The sequence below is a fragment of the Lepidothrix coronata genome, unplaced genomic scaffold (genome assembly GCF_001604755.1).
Source record: "Lepidothrix coronata isolate B3197 unplaced genomic scaffold, Lepidothrix_coronata-1.0 Scaffold38, whole genome shotgun sequence".
Lineage (NCBI taxonomy): Eukaryota > Metazoa > Chordata > Aves > Passeriformes > Pipridae > Lepidothrix > Lepidothrix coronata.
Genome location: NW_016690218.1, coordinates 4,194,002 through 4,221,600, shown reverse-complemented (window position 1 = coordinate 4,221,600; position 27,599 = coordinate 4,194,002). Strand labels below are relative to the sequence as shown.

Here is a 27,599-nt window from a genome sequence, read left to right as displayed (position 1 = left end):
GAGGCCCGGAACCGGCAGGGCCGGCCCGGAGGAGGAGCGGGGAGGAGAGCGCTGGGATGGCGGCTCCCGCCGCCCTGCAGAGGAGCGTGGTGTCCCCCGCGGGCAGGCACACCGCCTCCCTCATCTTTCTGCACGGCTCAGGTGGCTGCTTTCCCCTCTTCCTTGCCCCGCGGCTGGGGCAGGGCGCAGGGTGCTGCCCGGCGGGGTGCTCCCGGGATCGGGGCTGGGGTGTCCCTCCCGGGGCTGCGGGAAGGAGGCGGCGGGACGGGGTGGCCGCCAAGGCTCGGGGGAGGGGTGTGAGGTGTCGCTGTCCCTGCGGCGCTGGCCGGGAAGGAGGAGGCGGCTGTGGGCACAGAGCGGTGTGTCTGTGCCCGGAGGGCTGTGCCGTAGGGACGGCGCCGGCCCACACCGCCCTGGCCTCCTGTGCCATGAGAACACACGCGTTCTAGATCATGTAGTCATAGAACGTGCCGGGTCTGGGGGGGTGCTCATCAGCATCATAGAGTCCAACTCCTGCACAGGATACCCCAAGAATCACACCATGTACTTGAGAGCATTGTCCAGTCAGAGCATTCCTGAAGTCAGGCTTGGTGCTGTGCCCACTTCCCTGGGGAGCCTGTTCCAGTGCCCAACCACCCTCTGGGTGAAAAACCTTTTCCTGATATCCAACCTAAACCTACCACGATTCAGCCCCACGCTGTTTCCCCGAGTCCTGTTGCTCTCTTAATTGCCCCACTCAGAGGGTAGCCACTGGCAAAGGATGATTTTCACAGTTAAAGTGGCTCTTGGTGGTTTTGGATCGGGCTGAGAGTATTGTTGTCACCTGTTAAAAGCCCGTGTTGATAGACTGACTTCTCTCTGTTAGAAGGGTCCTGGCCATGTCCAGACTGGCTGTGTGGCCACCACTTAGAGAGGGGAGAGTTACCTGCATCAATGACCAGGCTGAGGGCAGGAGGGGAGTGTGCGTTTTGTTGGTTTTTTTCCTTAAAAGTTATTTCTAACCTGCTAAATAGCAACACATGAGTTTTATAAAAAACCCAAACACAGTAATCATAGATCTTTATTAGATCAAGGCCTTGGGAATCCATTCTGTTGAGCTACCTGTGTGCATATGGCAATGTGTTCAAATCTTTCAATGTCTTTCTCTTAGTTTCGCTTTTTGCTGATGCTTCTGTTTAGTTTAACAAAGCTGTATGTGCTTATTAAATTAGTTTTGTTTTTATAACCTAGTTTAATTTTGCTTTTTTAAAATTCTGTGAGTAAAAGAATGAAAGTGAAAGAGTTTATAAGATGTGTTCAGCCCCCTTGTTAACACTAATGCTTTAATGCTTGAGGAAATAATTTTCTCTAATGTTGGAGGAGTAAGGGAAGATTATGGTTAGAGGTTGATTCCACATGTGGTTAAAGTACTCTACAATTTTTCATTTTTTTTATATGATTTTGTTCATCATGTTTGCAATGGGGAAGTACAAGGGTGCTTTTATTTGGTTTTTAGCAGTTCCGCAGAATAGAATTTAAAACAGAAGTGCTGTTGCTGTGGGCTGGCCTGTAAACCTGAATTGTAAACCTTCTGTACAGCACTTGTGATGGAAAGTGGCAGTCAAGTGGCATGAATCCATTTTGTTCATAATGCTTACTCTAGACAAATTATAATAAGCGCAGAATAATATAGAAAAGTGGTAGAAAATTCCTGGTACTGTACATCCAATTTAGGTAGAGGATCCATTTGATAGCTTTGCAGGGAAGGCAAATGAATATAACAAATACGTAATAATTTTTTAGGCTTAGGATTGCAAATTTGTATGTTGTAACAGGCACAGAATCATAGGCTGGGAAAGACCTTTAAGATGATCAGTTCCAGCCATTGATCAAATGCTGCCAAGTCCACCACTAAACCATGTCCTTAATTACCACATCTACACATCTTTTAAGTACCTGCAGGGATGGTGATTCAATTACTTCCCTGGGCAGCCTGTTTCAGTGCTTGAAAGCCCTTTTGGTGATGAAATTTTTCCTGATATCCAGCCTAAATGTTACATTTTGTTAAACTTTGCGGAGAAAGAAAATTTGGAAGTTCAAGCTATATGTGAAAGGAAAATAATTCATATTTTACTTGAGGAGGGGAAAAAGATAATAGTGTTGCCATCAGTCAAAGCAGAATCATCCATTGTTTGCTTCTTTTTGTAGTGTTCAGAAAAACATATGGCGCTAAAATGTAAGAATAGCTTGAAAGACAAACCTTTCAGAAGGTTGTTGACTTTTGTTTGATGTCACAGTCTTCTCTCTTTCTCCCTCCCATGCAAATTCTATTCTTAGCAAATCAAAATGCATTATCTGTGCATGCAAGTGCTTACTGCATTTGGGGACCATTTGGGGCATGATGACTTCTCATACACAGAAAATTTAACAGAAGTTAAATTTTCTCTTACTGAGCTTTTTGTGAACTTTAATGGACAAACTAGCTTCCTTAACTTTAAATGTTTCTGGAGATCTTTGCAAAGTTTAAGAAGTGTGAATAAATAGTAAAATGCTATATTCTGCATCATTAGGGCATTTGTAAAGACCTAATGAAGTCCTGATTCTGTAAGCATTCAGATACTTGCTTAGGTTGACTTACCTGAGGGTTGGTCCTGTGCAAGTATTTGCAGAGCCTAGACCTTGGCTTTCTAACTAAAAAAAGAGGAGTGTATAGGGGGAAAAAAAAGTTTATTCAAAACATATCCCAAAGATATGTTGCTTGTGAGGTGGCAAGAACCATGAGGAAACCTTTGTACATCAAGAGTGTCTGTGAAGAAACAGAGGTGTGTTTGGACTTAGACCATACTATTTGCATAAGCAAAGTGCTTGTGGGAGTGCGTCCTGAAGCATGAAGGATGTAACTTTGATTTCACTGTTTGACTTCCCACAGAATAACTTTTGTAATGGAATTAGCTTTGCAACCCTGTTGTTTATTCGTCACATGGACCATTTAGGACAACAGAGAACAGTTCTAGTTATGCCAGTTGTGCTCGAACAGGAAAAAAAAATGCTGGCTTTGAATCCTTCGTGCCTTCTGTTTTAATTCTGAAGATGCATTAATTGTGTGTGTAAATAAGCATCACTGAATTTTGTTTGAGTGATAAAGAGCAAATTTTCTCCATTGAGGACTTTGTAACATTGTAACAATGAACTGGTATATTTATGCAACAGTGTTCAGATGAGCCCGTGTAAGGTGGCAGTAAACCTGGCTTAAAGGCAGTGGTGTTTTTTCCTCATGGTTTGAGAAAAATAATGTTTTTGAAAAGAATAGGCTGAGTTCTCAAGTCAAGCCAGGCACCTTGAGATAAAGTAGTAGAAAGTACTGTTAACTCGGATTAGCAGTTTGAGTGGATAATATGTGGGAACCTCAGCTTCAGACAAGACTGAAGGCCTGTGGCATGAGTGGCAGCAGTGAAATTCCAGTTTGCTGAACCCCCACCCCATTTTTTAGGTTGAAAGTATTGCCTGCTATAAACTGTATTCCTTGATGGACTGGTTTCCTCAAGCTTGATGTATTGTTTAACACTGGAGACTCGTGTGTGCGTGCTCGTCAGAGGGGTGGCAGTGGAGTTATGGTGGAAGATAACAGCGATGCAAAGACAAACTGGAGAAACTGTCTGGTCTGTACCTGTATACTTGTTTGAAAGGAGCATGTGCTGTCTGCAGAAGAGTTCATCCTGCTTATCTGTTCATAGCACTTCAGTCTGCAGAAGTTTTGGCCATAGATTGGGTAGCTAAGATTAGGAAAAAAACATGCTGAGAGTCAGATCTTAAGTAGTTTTCAAACAGAACCACGGGATTATAGTTTCTTTAAGAGCCTGATAGATACTTTAACCTGAACTCATCTCTTGAGTGCTTTTACAGAACACATTTTTCCCTTAAAGTCCATGTGCAATATTAGCATAATTAAGTGTGGAGATCCTTTTCACTACTCTTGAGTAGGTTTTAAATTGGGTTAATATTAAATTCTCTAGTATAAGTAATCTTTTGTAAGGGAAGGAGCAGGTATTTTATTTCACTTTTTAAAAATGTTCATCAAGATTTTTTGTTTATCACTTATCAGCAAACAAGGCAAGTAATAGGTAGGATCTTGTGTCTACCTGGGAGATACTTAAGCCATAGGATTTAGGGAAGTATTTATTAAACTTATGCTGTGGTACCTCTCAAGTAGTCTTTTTTAGGAAATTTTGAGTCCATTTTCATTGGAAAGGGGACTAAGATTCTAGAAAGTTCTTTTTTAGCATTTTGATGTATTGACTTTGTGATTTGAAATTAGGTCAATCTGGAATAAATGTATTTGACATTGTATAATTGTCTTGCTAAATGCACAGAATAATTCTTCTTGTCACCTTCTGTGTGATACAGGTGATACTGGCCAAGGAGCAAGAGCATGGATAAAACAAATTTTGAATCAAGACATGGCTTTCCAACATATAAAAGTAATTTACCCAACGGCTCCTGCCAGGTATCGTTTAACATATTATTACTGTAGGATTAAATTACGCTGTTCCTCTACTGTAAAATACGCTTCTGAATATTGGTACAGACTATTGTAACACTTCCTTCTTCTCTTTCATATGTTTGTTGGCAAAACTGGAGCTCAACAGTGCATTGTTGTCCAGCAACTGCGATTTTAGTGGTTAAGTCTCTAAATGGATAAGACTTTACAAAAGTCACAGCCTCTAGTTGAAACTCAGGTGTTGTCCTCATAGTATCTTTCCATCTCTTTGATATAGACAATGATGTTCCGATGTGTGTTGTAGTGCCATTGTAGAGCTATGTTCTGAATCCCAATCCTCCCGTATTAACTCCCATCTATTAACCCTTAAAATATTCTGTTGTATTTAATGCCAGGTTGACTGGTCTGTTTGATTAGTAGGATTTGACAGATCTTCAGCAGCTGGAGAAAGGAGTCAGAATTTGAAAACACACGTTGCTTCTCATTTGAATCCTCATCCAACAATTTCAAAGAGAATTGGGTTCAACATTTGCTTTAAGCAAGAATCTCGTTGTTAAATGACACTGTGTGTTCGGTGGTAGACTGGAAATACAGATAAAAAAATTTGCCTGCAGGCATTTGAAAGTTTATGAGGTCAAACCTAAAGGCTAAAAGTTGGGTACCTACCTCCATATTTAGCCATCCAAAAGATAATATTAAATATATAATACATAATTATAATATTATATATGTAACATATATTAAATATATAGTATTAAATTTCAGAATTGCTTAATTTTTCATAATATAAAATCATTTTTAAGGTGTCTGTGACTCTAAGTTAGGAAAATGTTTCCTTAAAGGGTAATAGGGCTTGAGTTTCTTTCTGAATTTGTGCATAAGTGTGGATGAATACTGAACGGAAAAGGAAATTGTAACAGTCTACACAGACTTTCGAGGTACAGAGGTTTGAAAGTTAGAAAAAAAATTCTTGGAGGGTATGAACAAGTATAATAGCAGATTTTGTCTGGCACTCGCTAATACGTGAAAAAAACCCCCTTTCCTTGACCATGTATTTTTTATGGTCCGCTTAGGCAGGAAAAAGCAACTGAGAGATTGCAATGTGAATGTACTCACTGTGTTACAGAAAAATCAAGACCGTGAGTGGAAGTCTTTGAAGCAGTGTGTTTTGGGTTAGTAGGAAGTGAACACGATTTTCTGTAAATAATGTGCTCATTACTTCATTGATGGCAGGCTGAAGTGATGCCAGAGTTATAAGTGGCACATCACACATGCTGATGGGCTCCATACCTTCCCTATCAACACAGCAGGTACTGGAGAAATGCAGGAGATTTTGCTTTTCTGTGAAATGATTTTTCTTTGCATGTTACATGCAGCCGGGGCACCTCAGATTGCATCTGTTGGGCCACTGCTTTGCTTTTCCATCCCACAGCACTTCTGAGGTCAATCCTTTTCTCATTTTTTCTGGTTTCTTTGGGTAACTATGGATGTAAACTATGTATAAATGATTAACCAGCAAGATCTTCTGACTCAAGGGAATTTTTTTTTATCTGAAGACTTTAGATTTCAGGACTTTGGTAAACAGATGGGAAGAAAGGCACTGTTGTAATTAAAAGATGTGAATAAACAGTTTATTTCACTCTCTTTTCTTTTTTAAGTTGAGGTTGCTCTTGTTCCTGTCTACAACAGATGGAAGTCACATGTGAGTTGATTCAGAAGCGTCTTTTAGCAAAACTGTAAAAAGGTGTATGTTCAACAAATATAAAACACACTGTGACTGGCAATATGAAGTACACTTGTGCACAGCCTTCTGTTGCTGATAGGCAGCATTATCTGACACAGTGAAATAAAGCAGGTGCTCTTAAGTACAGTAATGTTTGCCACTGTTTGCAGCAATGCTGAAGTGAAATTTGTGATGATACATGTTACTGTTTGAAAACAGAAATAACAGGAGCCTTTACAGTTGTTTAGTGTTCAAGAACAAATTACACTATGCTTTTTGAAATGGTTTTGTAATAGATGCTCTCCGTTCTCTCAGAGAAAATAAAAGCAAGGCCTAGAATATCCACACCTGGATGGCAGACATTAAAATAATTATATCTGCATTAGGAGCTTGAATATATATGGTGATTTTATGTGTGTGTATATATTTATATGTTTTGATAAGAATTCAAAATGTTTCTACCACCAGTGGGGGAATTCAGAATCCTTGATAATGAGACCTATAGCCAGACAGTTGTGGGCATGCAGATATGCTGAAGAAGATTCTGATCCAAATTCTTTGATCATGTAGAGAAAGAAGGATGTGCTGGCAAAAGTTAAGCTGATGTGAGAGAGCCTCTGTGGGTCTCTATAACTTGCCACTGTGCTGTCAGGTTATAGGGGCAAAGTGCAAAACTTGGCCGCAGGGTCTTCAAAGAAAAGCTTGAAGTTTGGCAAGACCGGATTAGGATTGCTTGGCTAATGTGCTTCTCTGGCAAAATCCTGTTAATGTGGATGTACTTCATGCTCTATAAACTCTTGTCTTTCCCAGCATAACTTAGCACATACACATTGAACGTTCTCTGTCAGTTTTGCCAGTAAAAGCAGGTTTGATGATATAACCGCAAAGCTTGGGGCTTTGGCAGGATAAACTGCAGGTCAGGAATACCTCTTCACATTTCTGATGGATATTATTCTGCTGCTAGATCTATAGATATGATCTTACACATTCTTCACCTCTATTAGACAGAGTTCTGAAAAGCAGCGGAATTCACATTTTTCAAGAAAACATTGAATTCTTTTTTTCTTTGTGGGGGATCGATGTGGTTTATATTTATGTTTTATTTAGATTTTATCCCCGGCACTGAAACATGCATATTTTTGATTTGTACAGCATCAGAGATTCAGACATATTTTGATTCAAGACTCAGTATATTTGAAAGTTATTTTGGAAAACCAGTCCAACATATAATCGAGAAGAATTCTGAAATACGTCCTTTGGCTTCACTAGCATTGATGTCGGCAAACACTAGAGAGGATTATAGGTAAAAGCAATAGAACATTACAGGACTACATTTTATAAAACTGTTTTTAACTGTTGTCTATAGATCTCAGTAAAAAGTCACACATTTTTTAAGAAGACATTTACTTTAATCATTTTTATAATGTGCAGGGTCTGTATAGAGAATGATCACTGGATATGCCCTGGACAGGTAAAGTGTTTGCAGCATTTTGTCTCACTCATCCCCCGTCACTTTGGAAACTGCGATGAGTCTCATATTTGTTTGCTTCTTGAGCAAAAATAGAAGAATGTAGATAGTTAATTTTACTATTAAAGAAGAAAGTCCTGCAAAAATACTAAGTAAAATGCATATGGTAAAAAGCATACTTAGATAAAAATGGGAAAAATATGTGGATTTGAAGCCTCAGTGTGATGTAATGAGAGTAATGACACCTGAATTTTGAATATGTTTGTAAATTAAATGCATGTACCTGGGGCATGCAAATTTTGCTTTACGAATTAAAAGTTTTATACATTGCTTTAAGGTTCTGGTTTTTTTTCTCTATAAAGTAGTCTACTGGGATACTTAAAAATTAGTAGAGAACTTGTTTTAACTGTTTGATTTAGCTTTCTTTCAAGATCAGTGCTTCTGTACATAGATTAAACTTGTTAAACACAACAGAATTCTATATTTTCTCCATTGTAATGCTAATATACATCTTTAAAAAAACCAAACTCCAGTTGTAGCCCTAGCAGCTGATGCAATCCCTAAAGCCACGTCTACACTAATAGTTTTAAAGGAAAGGGTTTCCTTTTTCCTTTTTTATTTGGGTCAGGGTGGCTACAACTGAAATACTGTTTCAGCTGCTACAACTGTGACTTAAACGTTAGGTTTCTATTGAGTTTCTAAATCAGAACTGAATACCACCCAATTTAACCTTTTTTTTTTAATAGAAAGTGATAGTTTAAATTGGCATTGCAGGAGCTAACGTGGTAAATTTAAAACCATTTAGGCTCCACTTGTTTTAATATATATACCTTACCTTCTTTAATTCCCTGAAAAAATCTAGGCCAAAGATTCTTTGTGTTGTCTTGCATTCCGTTCTGACAGTCCTTCTCTTTTGCAAGTCAGAAAATAAACTATAAATACTGCTTTGCCTATTTTATGGATCTTTTTGACATTCACTCAACAAACCTTTCTGTGGCACATAATTCTCTGTGCAGAGCTTGTTGTCTGGTTGGGTTTTTTTCCCCCAATTTGTTCTAACTTCCCATATCTTTATGTGGCTGATAAGGACTACTCAGCATTATATGGCATAGTACTCCATCCTTTCACCTAAGTTCACATCTTTGCTCAGCTCATGGTGGAAATGAGTTTCATCTCATCACAGTCCCCATTTGGCTGTATCGCAAAACCACCAGACAGTTTGGCACCATCCAGCTCCATTGGCAGTCTCTGCCTGTGAGAGGCCTAGGACTGGAAAAGCAGCAGGGGTGTACTGCAGGTCGGACTTGAGATGGATTGGCGGAGCTGTGGAGGGGAGTGTGCACAGTGCCTATCATACTGTTTTTGGCTCAAGCAAATGTTATTAATCCTTGACTTTTGTAAGCCCTAACCTCATTCATAAATTTAACACAAAGAAGTCTTTTTAAAGGTGGAAACTTAAGGGAGAAATGGAAAAGGTTTGGGTTGGTGTCATGGGGTGGTTCTTTCATCTCCTTTAAGTAGAAATTTAACATGTTCTGCATAATAATGCTGGAAGCATGCTTAGATAAACTTTGTATTTTCCTTTTTATTTCTGCTCTTGAATTAGGTGAAGAAAACTTAACAAATATGTGTACATCTAATGCTTACATCAGATGCTAAATATCATGTGGAATGCAGATACTGTAGTCATGCTTGGGGAAAACAAATTAGAACATGATGGAAATAATCTTGGATTTCTAATCCCTTTAACTACATTGTGCTCTTAGGCATTCTTCCTCTTGTTTTGATTCTCTCAACGCTTTTCCTATACAGAAGAACTGGAGACAGAGGTTTTTATATCACCCTTCTAGCGAGCAGTTGTGGGTTTGTAAATTATGTGTCATTCTTGCTCTTGCTTTATAGTCTTTTCAAGGGTTTCTGTGCTTAACTAGTGTCATTCATCCATCCTTGGTGGTGTTTGCCACCAGCTTGTGAAAGATATCACTTTGAATCCCAGAGTGTCTTTCAGACTCCACAATGGAGAACTGATGCAGATTGGGCCCTGGTTTCCCTTTTGCCACTTTCTTTCTGTGAATTTATAAAGCAGGCAATATTTGTTGGTTACTGAGGAACTGGCAGTGTGTATGAAAAGTCTTTTATGGCCTTTTCAACCATAACATTGTTGCTGTTTTCTGATTAGTACAAATCCCCATAATTTACGCCACCCACTCGAAAAAAAAACCAATCCAGCAAACCAGTAGAAACAAAGAAACAGAGACAAACTCTTAATTTCTCCCACTGAGTTTTATGCCAGCTTCTATTGTGGCTTCCTTTGTCTTAAATGATTAAGATTTGTCTCAAGTAACAAAAGCTGTCAGCGTAGTATTTCTTCAGGTAACCATTATGTACTGGTTCAGTCAGCTCTCATTTCAGGCAGTATACGTCCAGAACAACTCTATCAAAAACATTTGCATGTGGTTGAGTGAACAGGCACAGCCTTTACTGAAGAACAGCCAAAATTAGTCCTCATGGAGATGACTCTTGTCTTACCTTTTGCAATTTATTTTTTTTAAAGTATAGCTCCAAGTCGAAACTGTTTGAATTTTGGACATGTCTTATGCTCTGTTTCCATACCACAAGGCTTCATTGTTAAGATATGTTAAACCTCAGTTTTAACATAAGATATACCTTGGACTAGAGATTTGATTTATACTTCTCATTTGACTAGCTGGATTCTCTGCTTTCTTCCCCATTTCTTTTCAAATTTGCTTTCTGCTTCAAGAAGACAGTGGGAATTAAAAAACAGAATTATGTACTAAATTTTCTATTATGATGTGGTATTGAAATTCAGCAGTGAGATTATGCTATGAGAGAATTTGGGACTAGGGAGTAACCTTGCTTTCATTTGAAAAACCTGCCATCACTTTTAAGAGAGTCAAGACTTACTTCTAGAATCAGTCAATATTTTGGGTTGAAAGGGATCTTTAAAGGTCACCTAGTCAAATACCCCTGCAATGAGCAGGGACGTCTTCAACTAGATCAGGTTGCTTGGAATCCCATCCAGCCTGACCTTGAATGTTTCTAGGGATGGGGCATCTGCCACCTCTCTGGGCAGCCTGTGCTGGTATTTCAGCAGCCTCATTGTAAATAAAGTCTTCCTCATATCTAGTCTAAATGTACCTCCACTTAGTTTAAAATCATTCCCATTGTTCTATCACAACACTAAGAGGATTGTTCCCATCTTGCTTTTAGGCCCCTTTAAGTACTGGAAGACTTCACTAAGTTCGCTCTGGAGCCTCTCTTCTCCAGACTGAACAAATCCAACTCTCTCGCCTTTCTGCATGGGAGAGATGCTCTATCCCTCTGATCATTTTTGTGACCCTCCTCTGGACTTGCTTCAACAGATCCATATCTTTCCTGTTCTGAGGGTTCCATAACTGGATGCAGTACTCCAGGTGGAGTCTCATCAGAGCAGAGTTAAGTAGAACCTAGACAGTGTGGTAGTGTGCTCTATAGATTTTCTTGAAGGGGTGCGCAGTCTTCCAAAAGACAACATTACAATGTCTCTCTGCCTCCCAACTGAGAGAAGATGAGTTTGAGAAGGAAGAAAAATTGAGGATTTTATTAGTTTTGATCTTTCTCTGTCCTTATTTGAATCTCGAAGCCTAACTTCACTATAAATTTCCAGTTCTGTCTGACATTTCAGGAAGTTCTGTCTGGAACCCTGAAAGCCAGCACCAGTGGTCTGGGTTTTATGTGACTGCTAATGCAGAGTGATCGTAGCACTGAGCGTGAGGGCAATGATAAAATTGTGCATCAGGAGAAAGAGTCGGGGGAAGAATATTTACTATTTATCAACGTGCTGTCTGCTACTCTTATATTTCTTATTTAAAGCAGCTAGCACTGCTGGCTTGTCTTTTAACTTAATATGTTGGACAGGCACAGTGACTTACTGGATAATGAACAAAAACACCTGTAGCTGTATGTGAATCACTTTGCTAATAGCCTCATTTTGGAGATAGAATTTGCCATCGGTTTAGATCTGAATTTGAACCCCATGTAGCATCATTTGGTTGCTCTCCACTTCTTTTAACTTAGGATAATTTCAGACTAGTTAGCACGTTTCTAAATGTGATTAAGCAGGTCTAGAGTTCATGCTTCAGGAAGGTGGAAAAACATGGTGTTACTGCTGCCTACTTTATATTTTCCTCATTACTACAGAACTCACATTAGCAGAAGCTAACTGAAATTACATGTATTGCTTTGAAACTTTGAAGTCAAATCAACAGTCAAAATTACTTCCATTTGAATACATATTTGAAAAAGACTGAAAGGATGATAAGTACTTTCAGAGATAGTATAGGATATATTTTGCTTTTAAGATGTTGAAGTATTGTGTAGGATCTTCTTGAAATCGCAGTGTCATGCAAGAGGTGTACATGTGAGAAAACAATACTAGATCAATGGACGCCCTTAAAAATAAGACCTATAAAGTAGTCAGAAAACATGATCTAGAGTGATTTGAGGATATTGGGAAGCATTAAAAAGACTCTAATCCTAATAGTGCCTGCAGTTTCTTAAATGATGTTTGATACTAGCCATGTTTCCTTTACGTCATCTTTCCTCCTTACTTTTAAATGTTAAGAGATAAGTTCATATGAACTTTTCCTTCAGTTGTCTCTTAAAAATTGGTACAAGTTTGGAAGCTGGATATACCCAGAGAGGGTTCTTGATTCTTGTTTTCTTATATGGATTTGAATCTTTCATGTGCTCCAGAACCAAATAAATTAAAAAAAAGAAGGCTTAGGGGACTATATATTTTCATTACCAGTTTCAACAGCACACAGTTTTAGAGACACAGAGCTTTATTTTTAGTATAATTTTTAGGAGAGGATAAAGAAAGTGAGGCACAAGGGGAGTAATGTTATGAGTTGCGATTAAACTTAAGAAAGCAAAAAAATCCAAACTTAAAGTACACAATTTGTTCTGTCACTGTCCTTAACTGACCACATTGATCTTATCAGATGGAGTTTTCACTCACTCTGTATTTCTTTCCTTTTGCATATTTCAATCCAGCTTCTCGTGTCACTGTAACATAGGGATTTTTTTTTTTTTTTGTGGTTTAATTGTATGAAAAAATTTGGTGCTGTATTCTTGGAGCTATACAGATGGTTCCATGCCAAACATATTTGTTTACCGTGGTAATGTCTGAGTTGTAGTGTGCCAGCTAATAAAGGGATTATTTAAGGAACAAGGTGAATGACTAAAACAGATGTGCCAGTTGGGTGAACCATTAAAAGAATCTTACTTCTCAGCTTTATGTAAAGGTTATTTTTAAGGCATTTCTGAGAAATCAAGAGTGGTTGCAAGGATGTTTTTGAGGCAGCTGAAAATCACTTGCCTGTTTGCTTGGGGGTCTTTTCCTGTGGGCTTAAAGCACATTAGTCTTTCAGCTGTCTTACTGAAGAATTTACAAAGACAGCAGGTAGAAGTCCTGAGTTTCGTCTTCTCATAAAGTATAACAATCTCATAGTGCAATTTGTCCTGTTTATAAATGGCATGATTTTGTCTTTTAGTTGTGGGGAAACCTGCTTTAATATTTTTTTAATGTAAAAGTAAATAGCTGTAATGCAATACATATATATATCTTTGTTCCATGGAAATCTTGGGTCAGTCTGCTGTAATAATACTAAAACCTTTCACATCTTTCCTCAAAAAAGTATTAGGTACTCTGACTTTACCAGAAAATGAAGCCCTTTGGCTGCTAAGCATTTAACCAGGATTGATGTACAAGTGTTTTAGAGAGAACCATGAATCAAATGCTGTTTGCCCAGGCATTTAGTCTGCTGTACATCACATTGACCAAGTGACTTCCAGAAACTCGAGTGATTCAGTTCTTGATAGGTTTGACTGAAATGTCTCCTTATAGAAATTGACTTTTGTGAATTAGAGATTTGTAATCTTGTTTCTTAGATGTTGAAAAATTCATTTGGCAAGAATCCTGGAGACAAGATTCTAAAGAGAATAATAAAAAAAAAAGGCAAAAGCATTTGAATAATATTTTTTAAACTTAGCCTTAGCTTACTGGGTGTACAAAATATTTCCACTGAATTTCCTTTAATTTAGGTGGTTAAGTATATGATTTGTTTTGAATTAAGCAAATGAGGGGTTATTTAAGGCACACTCTGTACTAAACTTGACCATATATTGTATGCCATTTTGAATAACAGTACATTTCAGATACTTGGTCCCGAAGCTCTGCTCAGAAAGATGAAACTGTAGAAACTTTGTTGCCTCTTTCAATATATTTGTCTTACCAACTTTAAAGTCATGGACATTTTTTTTCATGTTCATTGCAACAGACAGAAGAAAATTTATGTTCTCTCATGTTTTACTTTTAAGACTAAATAATGAAATATCTTGAACTCTCATCTTCATGGCAGTACTGCTTTAGAAATAGCTGGTTACTATGTGAAGCCTCTCTGGTATTAATAAAGGCAGAATTTGTTCCTTCATTAAGAATAATTGAAATAATGTCATTCTCTTTTTAGGTTAGTTGTGTTTTGGTTCAATGCTAGTACTGAAAAACATCCAGGGAGAGCACAGAAGTGAACTTTAGCATTTTCAGTGTGTTCCCATCCAGACATTTATCAAAGGCTGTCTATTTGTGGATGACAATTGTAATCTGATCTGAGCTTAAGTAAAATGAAGAATTTGCCCCCTGATTAAGCATAGCAAATAAGGATTTCAAGTGGCTTTGTTTGAGGTGAAGGATCAATCTCCTAGCAGTATGTTTTGCAATATATTGTAGAGCCATTGCAAGGCAATTAGATCACCTTCCTTGGGATTTCAGGGCTCTATTAATAATTTTTATTTAAAAACAGAAAAGGCTGCTTTGTATTGTAGGTTTCTTGATTATCTGAGGTTTGGGCAGCATGTTGAAGCACTTAAAAATACTAATCTGACAGCACAGTATTATGGTGCAGAATATCATGTCTCTTGTTCGTGATTGTGTACCAGTCCAGTGAACACAGGGCATTTCTTTCAGTAATTTTTATAAGGTACCTGCCCCATTAAAATGAGGATGGCTGTGTTTATTTAACAAAAAGAAAAATTGGCAGAATACCTAGAGGTTCATAATACCCATCTCCTGTCAATTTTGTCAAGAGTTAGACAGTTTAATTCCATAAAGTTAGTTCCTGCAAAGCTGTCTTTTTTAGCTGTTACTTCAGTTTCTTGTATTCCAGTGTGGATTTCAACCCTAGCTTTGCTTAGGATTAAGAAGCTCTCGGCAGGCCTGAGATTTAAAATTTTTGGCTGACCTGACCAACCTTAACATTGAACTGACTGAAAATTGCTTTTTACGTAGCTTCCAAATGTTGACTTCATTCTTGAAGGACTGTGATTTGAATACAATGAAAGGCAATGTGACTGGAAGTAAATTGCATTAGCCCTAAAGGAAGTTTATTCTCTTCTTTGCTGGAAAGATACTGAATTGTTTTTATTTATCATGTATGCTGAAGGCTTTTGATCTTATGCTTGGTTAATCATTTGTTTTCTTCCCTTCTACCACTCCAGGCCATACACACCTCTGAAGGGAGCCTTTTCCACTGTGTGGTTTGACAGGTATAAGATTTCTAATGACTGTCCTGAACACATTGAAAGTATTGATTCCATGTGCCGGCAGCTTACAGACTTGATCAATGATGAGATTAAGAATGGCATTGCAAAGAACAGGATACTAATAGGTAAGAGAGATTTATTTAAATGTGTTACTTTAATGGGTTTTTTTAATTGTTAAGATATCATCTACTTTGATTCACTTTAAAAAGTACATATTTTTACTATTTTCTTTTAGCCCTTTTCAAGGATGGAAAAGTATGCTTTCCCAATATGAATTGCATTTTGGCGAGTGGAGATGTAGCATGTAAATTCTCAGGAACTTTTCCTTACTGCTCTAATAATTTTGTGTTAAATTAATTAATGGAGAAAAAATGTGCATGTTACATATCACTAAAGGTTAACACTTGATAACAAGTGAAGTATTAGCTGTCATAGTTCATATGTGTCCATCTTTGTTTGTCTTAATTTCCACAATTTTCCAGTAACTTTCACAGTTCTGAGAAATAGATAGTGGGATACTGAGTCATAGGAGCTGAGGGTGATGAAGTAGCCTACGTCAGAGGGGGGAATGAGAATTCACAAGTCCTTGGCTCCCTGTCTCATCTCTAGACCACAAACTATTTCAGGTTGGGGAAAAAACTCTTAATGTGGGAACTTATAAATTTATGGCCAGCTGAGTCATGCCATCAAAATCATGTGTGGTGGAACCACTACCATTCAGCCTACATGTTTTCTTGGTGCAGCCCCATGTTGCTCTTTGAAGGCCTGTGCTTACTTTCCCTTTCTGGCTCATTGCCCTGGCTGCAGAATGCATTGTTTTGGATGGCTGTCAGCACAACCTCTTTGATCTGTCTTTCCCATGTTATACCTGATAACTTGGAAGCAGCGGAAGAAGTGCAGGTGCATTGCTGTACAGTGAGCTGGCAGATTTTCTGTGTACAGATGCAGTGTGCTACTGGGCTTTTCTCTTTTTTCTCTAGCCTTCAAAATTAGAAATAGAGAGACTGTATGAAAGTTATTCTCCAAGTCATAAGCAGAGTAAGGAAGTTGGTATGCACTGATTGTTTCAGTTCGTAGATTCTTTGGAAGTCCCCGTCTCTGTGTGTTTGCATTCCTCATCTATAAATCAGAAATAATTATACTTGTTTTGTCAAACACTTGGGAGCTTTGTTTCCTCACCTGACAGAGACTACATGCAAACATCCTCACAGTTGAGTCCAATATTTGTGCAAGAAGCAAAATAAGACAGTCCTGAATTAGCTTTGTCCAAAGTACAGGGGGAGACCCATGTGGTTGGGTAAGAAACTTGCTAGAGGAAAATTAATTCTGTCACTTATGACTGTACAAGATTAAGTGTTCTTCCATAAGAACTTTGTGCCTTTTCTTCACTGGTATTGATAATTAACCAGTGTGTGATGCAATGGACAGTGAAGCTTAGAGGTCCTGTAAGGTCTCTATGCATAAAGGTGACATTAATCATCTTAATATGTGCAAATAATTGTCCATCTTCTGGCATTGTTTTTTACAGGAAATTAGGAGTTATGTAAGGGCGCTGTGCAGCTTTATAGCATTCAGCCTGGAGAAGAGAAGTCTCCAGAGAGACCTTATAGCACCTTCCAGTACCTAAAGGGGCCTAAAAGAAAGCTGGGGAGGGACTTTTTACCAGGGCATGTAATGATAGGACAAGGGGGAATAGCTTTAAACTGAAATAGGGTAGGTTTAGATTAGAAATTAGAAAGAAGTTCTTACTGTGGGGGGAGGTGAGATACTGGAACAGGTTGACAGAAAAGTTGTAGATGCTCCATCCCTAGAAGTGTTAAAGACCAGGTTGGATGGGGCCCTGAGCAACCCGCTCTAGTGGAAGGTGACCCTGCCCATGGCAGGGGGTTTGGAAACAGATGATCTTTAAGGTCCCTTCCCAGGCCATTCTGTGATTCTATATTCTTTTGATCAAAAGAAAATATGAGTCCAAGTCAGTATGTCTGCACCAAACTGTAAGGTACACTGGAAAAACAGAAATGGGTGGCCTGAAATTTTTCCGAATTTGGGAGATTGGTCTACAGGAGATAATAGAAAATATGGTCACTTGCTTAGAATGTCAGATAACTAAGTCCTATCAGATCTTTTTAGATTTCTCTTAAAAAAGTCAGGAATATCCATCTGGTGCAAGATGAGGCTTAAGGAAACAGGTGGGGAGCAGACAGTGGATTTGTGACTGCTGGTACCATGGAGTTGGAGGAGGCAGCCTTTGTAAGGCCTTTGTAAAGTGAAGGGAAAATAAGAAGTTTATAGCAGAGAAAACCATGATGAAATTTTGGTATGAATTCACAGTGCATTCAGTGCTGTTGAAAATAGAGACAAAATAGTTGAGAGAAGAGACTGGAGAACTTTGGAGTTTGTGAAGAGCAGCGGGGGCCTTTTCTGGTAGGTCACAGAAACCAAAGAGCAGAGCAGTTGTATGAAGGTAGTTACGGGGAATGAAATGTTTGTTAAAGGGTTAAGGAGAACTGGGTTGGGTGAGCTGTTTTGTAATAAGTGGGAGTTTTAATGAGTGGAAAGAAAACAAAATGAGTATGAGGAGGGTAACAAGATTGAAGGTTATGGTTTTATATGGAATAGCAGACTAGAAATTACAGGCTGAGGATGAGTGTCAGATATTGTTAGATGAGGGTGAGCGAGGTGTTAGGCAAGCAGGAAGGTGGGTAGCTGCTGACAGCTCAGAGGTGTGGGATAAGAAGGCAAGATCTGAGGGAACACTGTGCAAAGGTGAGTGAGTGGGAAGAGAGGGGAAGCAGGAGTGGGCTCTCAAACAGTGGAAAATGAGAAGCCCAGCACCTGGTGTTCTGGAGGATGATTCTCCTTGAGCAATTCAGACTTTCCACAAGGCTCAAGATTGTGGGACAGTAAGATCATTTGCTCTGAAAGAAATTATAGCCTGCGTTGTTTGTTTTGATAGCACAGTTAGCTCTGAAATCCACATGTGGCTGCTTGTAGGGCAGAATTCTAAAGCTGAGGATGTAGTCCAGGTTGTACAGTGCCACTTCTCTCTTTCTTTATGAAGAAAAATGTTGGTGCAGCCTTGTTTTTAACAGCTGCTGGATGAATCTACCTAAAAAGATTTAAATTACTTAATTTACTGGATGTAAATGAAGTCTTACTATTAAAACATCCATATCAATTTTCTGTAGCAACCAGCACACAGTAGTACAAGGCTCATATACCCATTCCTATTCCGTGACTATTTCATGAGTTCCTTTCCTATTAATACAAGTCTTTTAAAGGAAGCAGACTTCTGATTAAGGTTTGTTTCCCTTGACCTTAGAGGAGGAAGGAAGGGAGACTAACAGCAATATGTAATTATTCAAAAAATAATTATATCATCCCCAGAATTTGATAATGGTAGTCACCTTTTAGCCAAACATTCTTGTTGAGTTACTCTTACTGGTCTTCCTGGCTAAAGCACTTCTTGCAAATAATCCTGTAAGTAGGCTTATATTGACTTTGGAGATAAAAGAGCATTATAAATTTAGTCAAATTCTGGCAGTTGGAGCTTTGATAGTATCCCTTCTTAAAAACTTGATGTATTTCTTTTTTATAAATGCCTGAATTCATTGCTAAATTAGCCAAACAAGCAAATAACCAGTTTGAAATGTGATACAATAATTCCTTTTTCTATTTAAAACTAAGTTGGTTTTTCAGGTGGTGGTGGTTTTGCTTTGTTTTGTTTTCTTGTGTTTGGTTGTTTTGTTGGTGTTTTTTTTTAACTGCTTCCATGGTGATAGTGCACTGTAAAATAACTCCACGTAGGTGGAAAATGTCAAAGATTTCAACGATCTTATTCAAGAAGATGTTAGAAGCTCTTGAAAGAAATGGCCACCTCGTTTTTGGAGCATTTAGATAGGGCTCATTTTAGTCAACTACTTCAGTGAAAAGCAGTCTTTTTGTTCATTTTTTCTTCTTAATTTAGCACTACTTTCCTACTTTTACAGGTCACTTCTTTTGTAGCTCAGAAGTGCTGATCCAAGCGTGTTGGTCTCTGCCACCTGTAGTCATTTGTGTAAGCAGCCAGTGCAAATAAACTCTCCATAACAGTCCTGCAGGTTTGACTGTATGCCAAAAAACACATGCATGATTCCTGACCCCTTGTACTGTAACAATAACACAAGACACACAACCACTTTTTGTTTATTGCTAGACTTCTTACATAGCTACTGAACCATGGTGGAAGTAACATGAAAGCTCTGTGCTTCTTGTAAATATTAGCATTTCCATCTCTCTCAGTGTGTGTGAGAATGGGATAGGGAAGAAATATCTTTGCTTTGACATCGCAGAGAAAGAGGATTCTGTAAATATGTTAGGATAAAAAAACAAGAATAAATTGTTAAAGTGTTGAGCAAACTACTTCACCTACAGTCTTGACATTTTAATGTCTTTGGCTTCTAAGCCTTTTGCTGTCACTCACCCTACCTTCTATCTTCTGTCTTCATTAGGAAAACATTGTCTTTCATTTAGAGGTACTTACTGCTTCATTCTCACCGAGTAAATTCACAGGTTTATATTGCCTTTTTCACTGCAATTCAAATGAGATTTCTCTTTCTGTACCTCCCCTTGAGTGGCTTCGTGGTTTATCTAAATTATGCCTGAGATACTGGGCTCAAAGCAGTACTATTAGTCCATCTGCCCGGTATTACCTGCAACATTTCCTTAATTTTCAGTGAAACAGTGTAAATTTGCCTTGCATTTATACTTCAGATAAAATGTTTGCTTCTCTTGTGTTTTTTTGTATCTCAGCTGGCCATTTCTTTTTCTTTGGAGCTCTGCTACTCTAGCTTGTGCATCAGGAAGTAAAAAGAGACACTAACAAATGGATGTTTCTGTTTCCTTCATAAGTCGTTCAGTAGGAGGTACAAATGCTAATTTTAACCAGAGAGGAGGATCCACCACTGGTCACTTTGTTTCCCAGCATTTGGTGGTGTCCATATTAATGTATCTAAAAAGAGGGACTCTGAAAGGTGGCACATACTCAGTTTTGTTCTGTATTGTGAATGACAGGCTTAGGAAATGTTAGTGAAGATTAGGAGTAAATAATCAGTAAATCACAGGAGTAAATCACAGCAGCAAACCCAAAAATAATTCAATCTTGGTATCGTCATCACATATCAGATAATGACTTTGATGAGAAAATAATTATAAAGTGAATCAAATTGTTATCTTTTCAGCCTTAATAGAAACTGTCGAAGACATGTACTTACTCTTCTTTAATAAATGCCTGAATTCTGTGCAAAATTAAATGGATGAATGGGCTTTTATAATGCTTGGGAGTCATGTGTAGACATGCCACAGGGTACAGATTAACCTGTATTTTCTTCACAGTCATGCCTACAGAATCATAGAAGAGTAAGGCTTAAAAACATTCACTAATCCATGATTATGTGTCAGTGCAGGTTCAGCTCTATTTAGGCGAATCCTTACCATTGCCTCTCTGACTTCTTCTGAAAGATCTCCACTAATGGAAGGTTCACATCTCTAAGACAATCTGCTTCAGTGCTTCAATATTCTTTGCTTTAGAGAGCTATTTTCTGTTTTCCTTTCTGTGATTCAATTGGAAATCATAGATACTGTGAGCATAAAGAATAGGTTATTCTCTTCCTTTTTCCCATGTTGCACGGTTGTGCTGAATGTAAAAATGATAGGTAAGTGTTGCAGCAGGGCTGTGCTGTCATCCTCTCTAGAAACAGCCAAGGAAACACATTAGGTAAATGAAGCAAGGCGTAGATTGGGTAGTGTAAGACCTTAATAAAAATTGATTTGAGACTTTTTGTGGATTTTATTTTCCTTCCAGTCCTAAAAATTATGATTCCTTAGGTACACGTTGGGTTTCCCTCTATTACCCATAACAGTTGAAAATAAAACTGTAACTGGTTCTGGTTTTTCTGCAAGTTGATACTTTAGAAACTATTGTACACTTGTTTTTACAAGAAAGTAGTAAAACTTGTACCACTTAAATATGCATTTCAAAATGTGTTTTGGCTGGTCAGAAAGTTGGGGAGCAAATTGTGTCATGTTCCTAACAAGAGCAAGTGGCTGAACTAGTCAAGGGAGGTTGCCTTTGTTCTAGTAAAGACTTTAAGTCACTGAGTAACAAACAGAATAAAAAGGTTATCAAAGGTGGAAACCATCCATTGCAGTTCTGCTAGTGTGAAAGGTTAGTGTTTGGTGAAGTTGCTTGAATAGATTAAAAGGAGACAGTCACTGCTGTGAGTAAATTCACTTGAGACAAAGTACATGCTTAAGCACTTAACACAGGAGCAGTGTTCAGGGAGTTCTGCGGAGAAGAGAATTTGCTGTTCTACTGGCATTTTTACTCTTTGCTGATATTCATTTATGAACACTGTTAAATGTATATAATACTTTCATTCATTGATGAAAAGGGAGGGTCAAACTAGAAAGTCAGGTTCTTTGCAGATGATGTGTAGAACAAGGTTTTGCTGTTACCATTAATAGAAGGTAAATCACAGGAAGTCCTCAGGGAGAGCAGAAAGTAAACTGAAATGTAGCTTTAGAGAGAAATTCCTGATAACAAACTAATTGAAGTAACTCTAAGTTGAAATACTAAGAAAGGAGAAATTGAGAATGAAAAATGCTGTGAGAATGGAAAGAAAATGAAACAAGAGTATGTAATGTATTGTTATGGTAACAGAACGGGCCAAGACAATTTCTAACTGTGCTGGTGTAGCCTTATACAACAGAAGAGTGTTTGTCTTGTGCTGTGCTGGCACAGACACTGTATGCCACTTTGTTACCAAAGCTGTACTGACAATTCTGGAGAAATATAGGGAAGATGAAGAACAACTACTAGAGAGAAACTAGTGAAGAAATACTATTTAAAATAAGCCATACCACACCCCTGCACCCAAGTCCTAATTCTTATCTCACGGAAGTCTGGAGTTTACCTTCTCCTCCTCCTTTTTTGCTTCTGTGCTGTAATGAAGCAGTTTCTAACTTTACTACTCAAGTTCATATGAGAAGAGCTCCATTCTGTCTCTGCAAAGAGCAGAAGATCTGTATTCAATGCAGATGGCAAAATTTGTGCACTAGAGGTGATTAATTTTTTTTCCCATGGCTGTGGTTTCTAGTGTGGAAAAAACCTTTAAGCACATTTAAAAATTTTAATTGGAAAGAGCAAAATAGTGATGTTGTTTGTTGTTCCCTAGTTCCATAATCATTATAACAAATTGTTTAAAGCATTTTACAGACAGATCTATGTGATTCATGAAGCAATCAGTAATGTCAATCCTGTGTGTGTTAGAGAGGTGCTTTTTCTGTAAAGAGGAATGAAAACCTAAAGAACTTTCTGAACTTGGGAATAGATTGTTGCAGGCACCAAAGTGGAGCATGGGGGAGAAGGCAGAGTTTTGAGCATTCTCTTATGTATACAGGACAGGAGAGACAAAATAAAGAAACCTTTGTGCTGGATACTTGTTAGTCATTTTCTGAGATACAAAACCAAACATTGTAAGGCCAAATACAAAGAAATTAATAAAGCTCAAGTTCGACAGTAGGTAAATATTTGGTTTCCTGAACCCCATATAATGTTCAAGTATCATCATGGACCAGATTATCATTTCAGACAAATACAAATGAGGAGCAAATTAATACAAATCAAGATCTTTAGCAGAAGTGAGCTGAAGGTTTGTTTAAAAGGCTCCTAAGGCCATTTACAAGCTCTGGAAAGAATGTTTTATCACTGAAAAATGGCAACTGTGATGAGGGTTTCTATTCTATTCAAACAGGAATCAATTACATATGAGAAATTCAGTCTTCATTCACTCTGTTCCATCATAGTATGACTGTAACATAGTTGCAGATAATATTCCAACAAAGACTTTTTGCAAAGGAGTTTTGGTTCAATAAAGTATTGCAGCGAAGTTTCCTTCTGATTGAAATTCTCTAATTTTGGAAGTGTGACGATTGTGCGATTTCAGCAGATCTTTCTCAACTAGAAAAGCAAGTTGCAAGCACCTTCCTCCTTATTGCAGAGTGATGTTACCTAAAAATCAGCACTACACTGAAGCACATTTGAGGTCATAAATGCGTATTTGAGTCAATCTGCAACAGTTTTATTTAATTGTGTCTGTTTTGTATGTGCTTACCTTTTAGCCCGCACATATTTGTAAGGCAGGAAAGTTAAAACAAATGCTTTCCTGAACTGGTATGCTGAGCATTGTAGAGCTAACACTGTTCAACTGTTTTGAAGCATTAATCACAGTTCTCATTAAAATAGATATAAGGGGAAAATTGAAAGTGAACATACTTTTTTTATTTAAAACCTATGGGCAAACTATGAACTTCTGTGCACAACCTCTGTATGTCTTGGAAGTAGATTGGTCTCAAGTGAAGAGCTTGTGATGTTCTATCCATCTAAGGATGAAATGTTGCATGTTGTTTTGATTTTGTCTAACGCTCATGACATGCTAAGTAGGGTTTATGTATTCTTTATGCTGAGATAATTTGTTTACATGTACTTTTCTTTTTGCTTTCTGTTTTGATTACATTCTGACTGTCACTTCATGCATTTGTTTTGTGTAATATCTGTACCTGCCTCGTATTTTTCTTTAACCCAAAATTTGAATTCTTGTAGAAGTTTTTGACGGACCACGTGTTCTATGTGTTATGTCAAACATACACTTATACTGAAATGCTTCTTGTAATTGAAAAAAATTATCTGCAGCTACAAATGCTCATTCAAATTGTTGGTTTTGAAGCATGTAACATACAGCATTTACCTGGAGATTGTTGTGATACCAAGTGATAAACTTCAGGTTTTCCCATGCAAACCAAATTCAAAGAACTAGTCCTTTGTATTGCATTTTGTCATAGTAGTATGATCTACATAAAAGAACCATTACCTAATGTACTTCTAAACAGAAGGTGACTGCATTGTCAAAGACTGCTGGTGAGTAATTGCAGACAGTGTGCCAGACTGTGACTAACTGGGTACAAAATTTTAAGATTAAATCATTTAAAAACTAGTAATGAGTTTTCAATGCAGCTTTTCTTCCTATAATCTAAAATGCTTAAAATGGACTTAATTTTAAATGTTAACAAAGTATTATCTGTATTTATTTGTAAGCAAATGCAAAATGGTCTTAGAATGTAAGTGCTCCTTTTTGGGTTTGGGGATGACAGCATTGTTCAGATTGATCAAAAGGAAATGAAGTAAATGGTCAGATTCCACATAAGAAAATAAAGGAAATGTCACTCAAGCCATTATCTGGATACAGTCAATATAATAGCCTGTGTACTGTGTCCTTTTGAAGTAATGTGATAGTCTAGATTTTTTTGCTAATGAATAAGCATTTGTCATGTAAAAATCATCCCTGAGGAAGTATCTCATGTAAGGAATTAGTGCAGTTGAAGAGACATATGGATTACAGAAGGCCATTAATTCAGAGGTCCTGTTAGAGCTCAGGTGGAGTACATTGCATTTTTTCCTATTCATTATATATCCCAAGGTGTAACAACAAAACTATCCTCAGTGCTAGTCTATTGTGAATGTTCATTGATTATGTGCAATAGTGACAGAGAGCTTTCATGTGTGAATGCTGCTAGCCTAGGGGAAAAATAAGTTGAATAAAATAAGTGGTGAAAATTACCTGTTCACAGAGTTTTGCTTTGTTAATGTCAGAGTATATATGACCACAGTATTCAACTACCTGGCACAAATGGCTTCTAAAATAATGGCATTTTAGCTTGGGTTTGGGGGTTTTTTTCTCTTTCAGTAATGAAACTTCAGCAGTACTTCAGCTATCCAATTGCATTGACTTAAGCCTCAGGCTATGCCAGGGAAGGTTCAGGTTGGACATCAAGAGGAATTTCTTCATAGGAAGGGTTGTTAAACATTGGAATGGACTGCCCAGGGAGGTGGTGGAATCACCATCTCTGGAGGTGTTCATGAAATGACTGGATGTGTCACTGGGTACCATGGTCTATTTGACAACACGATGATCAGTCAAAGGTTGGATTAGAGGATCTTAATGATTCTGTGATTCTAAGATCATTGTAACCTTTATGTTACTCAAGATGTTTTTTGATTGCATTATGTATAAAAGAAACAAGTCTGAAGATAAAAATAAATTGAGTGCTGGGTTACAAAGACTTATAGAAAAATCCAGTCTTTCTTTTGTTGCATCCTAGGAGGCTTTTCGATGGGAGGTGGAATGGCAATGCATGTAGCATATAGGTTTCATCAGGATCTGGCAGGAGTCTTTGCACTGTCTAGTTTTCTCAATAAAGACTCTGCTGTTTACAAGGTGAGTATGTGGTAGACATTATAGAAAAGCTGCTTAGCTAAATGGAAAACATGGTAATTAAAACTGAATATATCATGTTTATTCATCGGAGGCAATTGATTCATATTCTAAACTTATGCCATTTCCTGGAAATAGATAAGCAGACTATTGGGGAAGTGAGGCTTTAAAGCTGTCCGTACATGATGTTGTGTTGCTTTTTTTGCATAGACAGTACAATTATTAGAAGTGTAGAAGGAGATTAACAAATGAATTTCTTCGCTAGTTTTCCTTAGTTGTTAAAGAGTCTGTGTAAGCAAAACTGTGCTTTGAAAATTTGTGATGAATTATAATACTCATGGGCTCCATCTGCTGTCATGAATTTTTTCTCTTTTTCTTATTTGGAGAGGGGTATAGACCTTAAAGTAAACCTTATCATTTGTCAAGAGTTAGCATATTGGAATTTAAAGGCATTTTTTTCCATTATTTTCTTGTTTACTTTTGTAGAGATAGTACAGTATGACCACTAAAATGCAGATTAATAAATGCAATGCTATGTAAGTTGTCACAATGTAATTGTAACTATTCTTTTAAATTTTTTAGCAATATGTCTGACATTATCTCCTTTCCATCTAGGCTTTGAAAAGAAATGAAAGTGTTCTTCCAGAATTATTTCAGTGTCATGGAACTGCTGATGAACTAGTTCTCTACTCATGGGGTGAAGAGACCAACAAGATGTTAAAGTCACTGGGGGTATCAGCATCACTTCATACCTTTCCAAATCTCAATCATGAGTTAAACAGAACTGAAATAGAAAAACTAAAATCCTGGATTGAAAAGAAATTACCTGTTGAAGCAGCAAAGGCAAATGAATAAAAGAAGATCCAGCCTCGTGTAATTCTTGATTTTTGTGGGTTTAAGATCATGTGTGGAAGGTATATGAGTGTCCCATATCCATTATGTAAGCACAGCTTCAAGGTAGACACTCTTATTGTCCGTAAAGTTCACCTAAGTGGTAAAATGATGGCGCTGACTATTAAAACTGATTTTATTGTATGGGTTCCTTTTTGTATTCTCTTGTCTATTTTTTAAATACACATCCACATCAGTCTACAGAAAATAATGACCAATAATATTAAAACCATTCAAAAATAATGAAAACAGTGTTCAGGAAGCGTTCCCCCCCCAGATTTTTTTGGGGGGGAAGGGTGGAAGGGACTCCAGGGGTTGTTCTAAAGTGGGAAAATACACAGTGGTATGATTGTTTATAATGGCATTACAGCAGAAAAAAGCCAGTTATTAAAATAATGCATATGTTCAAGTTGGTTCAGGGAGAGGAACAGTGGGATTCTCAGCATATGGCAATGAACCTACCTCAAAGCAGACTTGTATGTCACCTCAAAAAAAATGAGGTTTATGTTATATTGTTAAAAAAGTCCTAAGTAGCTGTGTCTAGCTGTACCACAGGCCCTTGTTATTACCCTTTCTCATTGTTTTGTTACTCAGAGATCTAGCTTTGTTTGAGTTTCTTGAGCCCTGTGTTGTTTATAGTGTAGGTTTAAAAAAAAGAAGTGCCATCATGATTGTTAAGATCTGTCCAGTTTTTGAAGAAATCATTCTTTGGGCACTGTTCCTGTAGAAGCTTATTTTTGCCAAGAGTTTTCTTTTGGCCTGCAAGATCACATTTTAAATAAAAAGATGAGGATACTTGACTCCTTCGTGAATATTTAAAAGTTGTAAATAATGATTGTGATATAAAGAAAACTTGTATCCCATTATTTTAATAGTGGATGATTCATCTCTGTGTCAGTTTGATAAATTAACTCAGAGTATAAATATCTATTCTTATGTAATTGTAATGCTTTTTTTTTATTTCTCCCCCCTCTGCCCCATTTTCTACTCCCCAAATTCGGTAATTTTTTTAGCATGAGAAGGTATTCAGCCTTTTGCCAAAGCCAATAGATCCAAGTCTCTTGCTTAATCTTTTCCTTTTCCTTTTTCTGAGGAGTGGATCTAGGACACTGTTGTTTGCTCTGTCAC

The 27,599-nt window shown here is 37.7% G+C and overlaps 1 protein-coding gene across 2 annotated transcripts; it reads left to right on the top strand.

The window, feature by feature from the left end:
* On the top strand, positions 1–26,622 carry LYPLAL1 (lysophospholipase like 1). 2 transcript variants are annotated; one of them, XM_017812955.1, is made up of 5 exons: positions 1–141; positions 4,384–4,483; positions 15,226–15,395; positions 25,468–25,583; positions 26,196–26,622. In XM_017812955.1, the coding sequence occupies exons 1-5, from the start codon at positions 57–59 to the stop codon at positions 26,433–26,435; spliced, it is 711 nt and encodes a 236-aa protein (XP_017668444.1). In that variant the 5' UTR covers positions 1–56; the 3' UTR covers positions 26,436–26,622. The 2 variants fall into 2 exon arrangements, with proteins under 2 accessions (XP_017668444.1, XP_017668445.1); XM_017812956.1 differs by lacking the exons at positions 1–141; positions 4,384–4,483 and adding exons at positions 5,924–6,179; positions 7,353–7,503.
* The last annotated feature ends 977 nt before the right edge of the window (positions 26,623–27,599 follow it).

What these genes read in the sequence shown, in the direction of transcription:
- LYPLAL1 (XM_017812955.1), top strand. Translation starts at nt 57, where the DNA reads ATGGCGGCTCCCGCCGCCCTGCAGAGGAGCGTGGTGTCCCCCGCGGGC. An exon ending in TACCCAACGGCTCCTGCCAG is followed by an intron (nt 4,484 to 15,225) that starts GTATCGTTTAAC and finishes CTACCACTCCAG; the next exon opens with GCCATACACACCTCTGAAGG. An exon ending in AAAGAACAGGATACTAATAG is followed by an intron (nt 15,396 to 25,467) that starts GTAAGAGAGATT and finishes GTTGCATCCTAG; the next exon opens with GAGGCTTTTCGATGGGAGGT.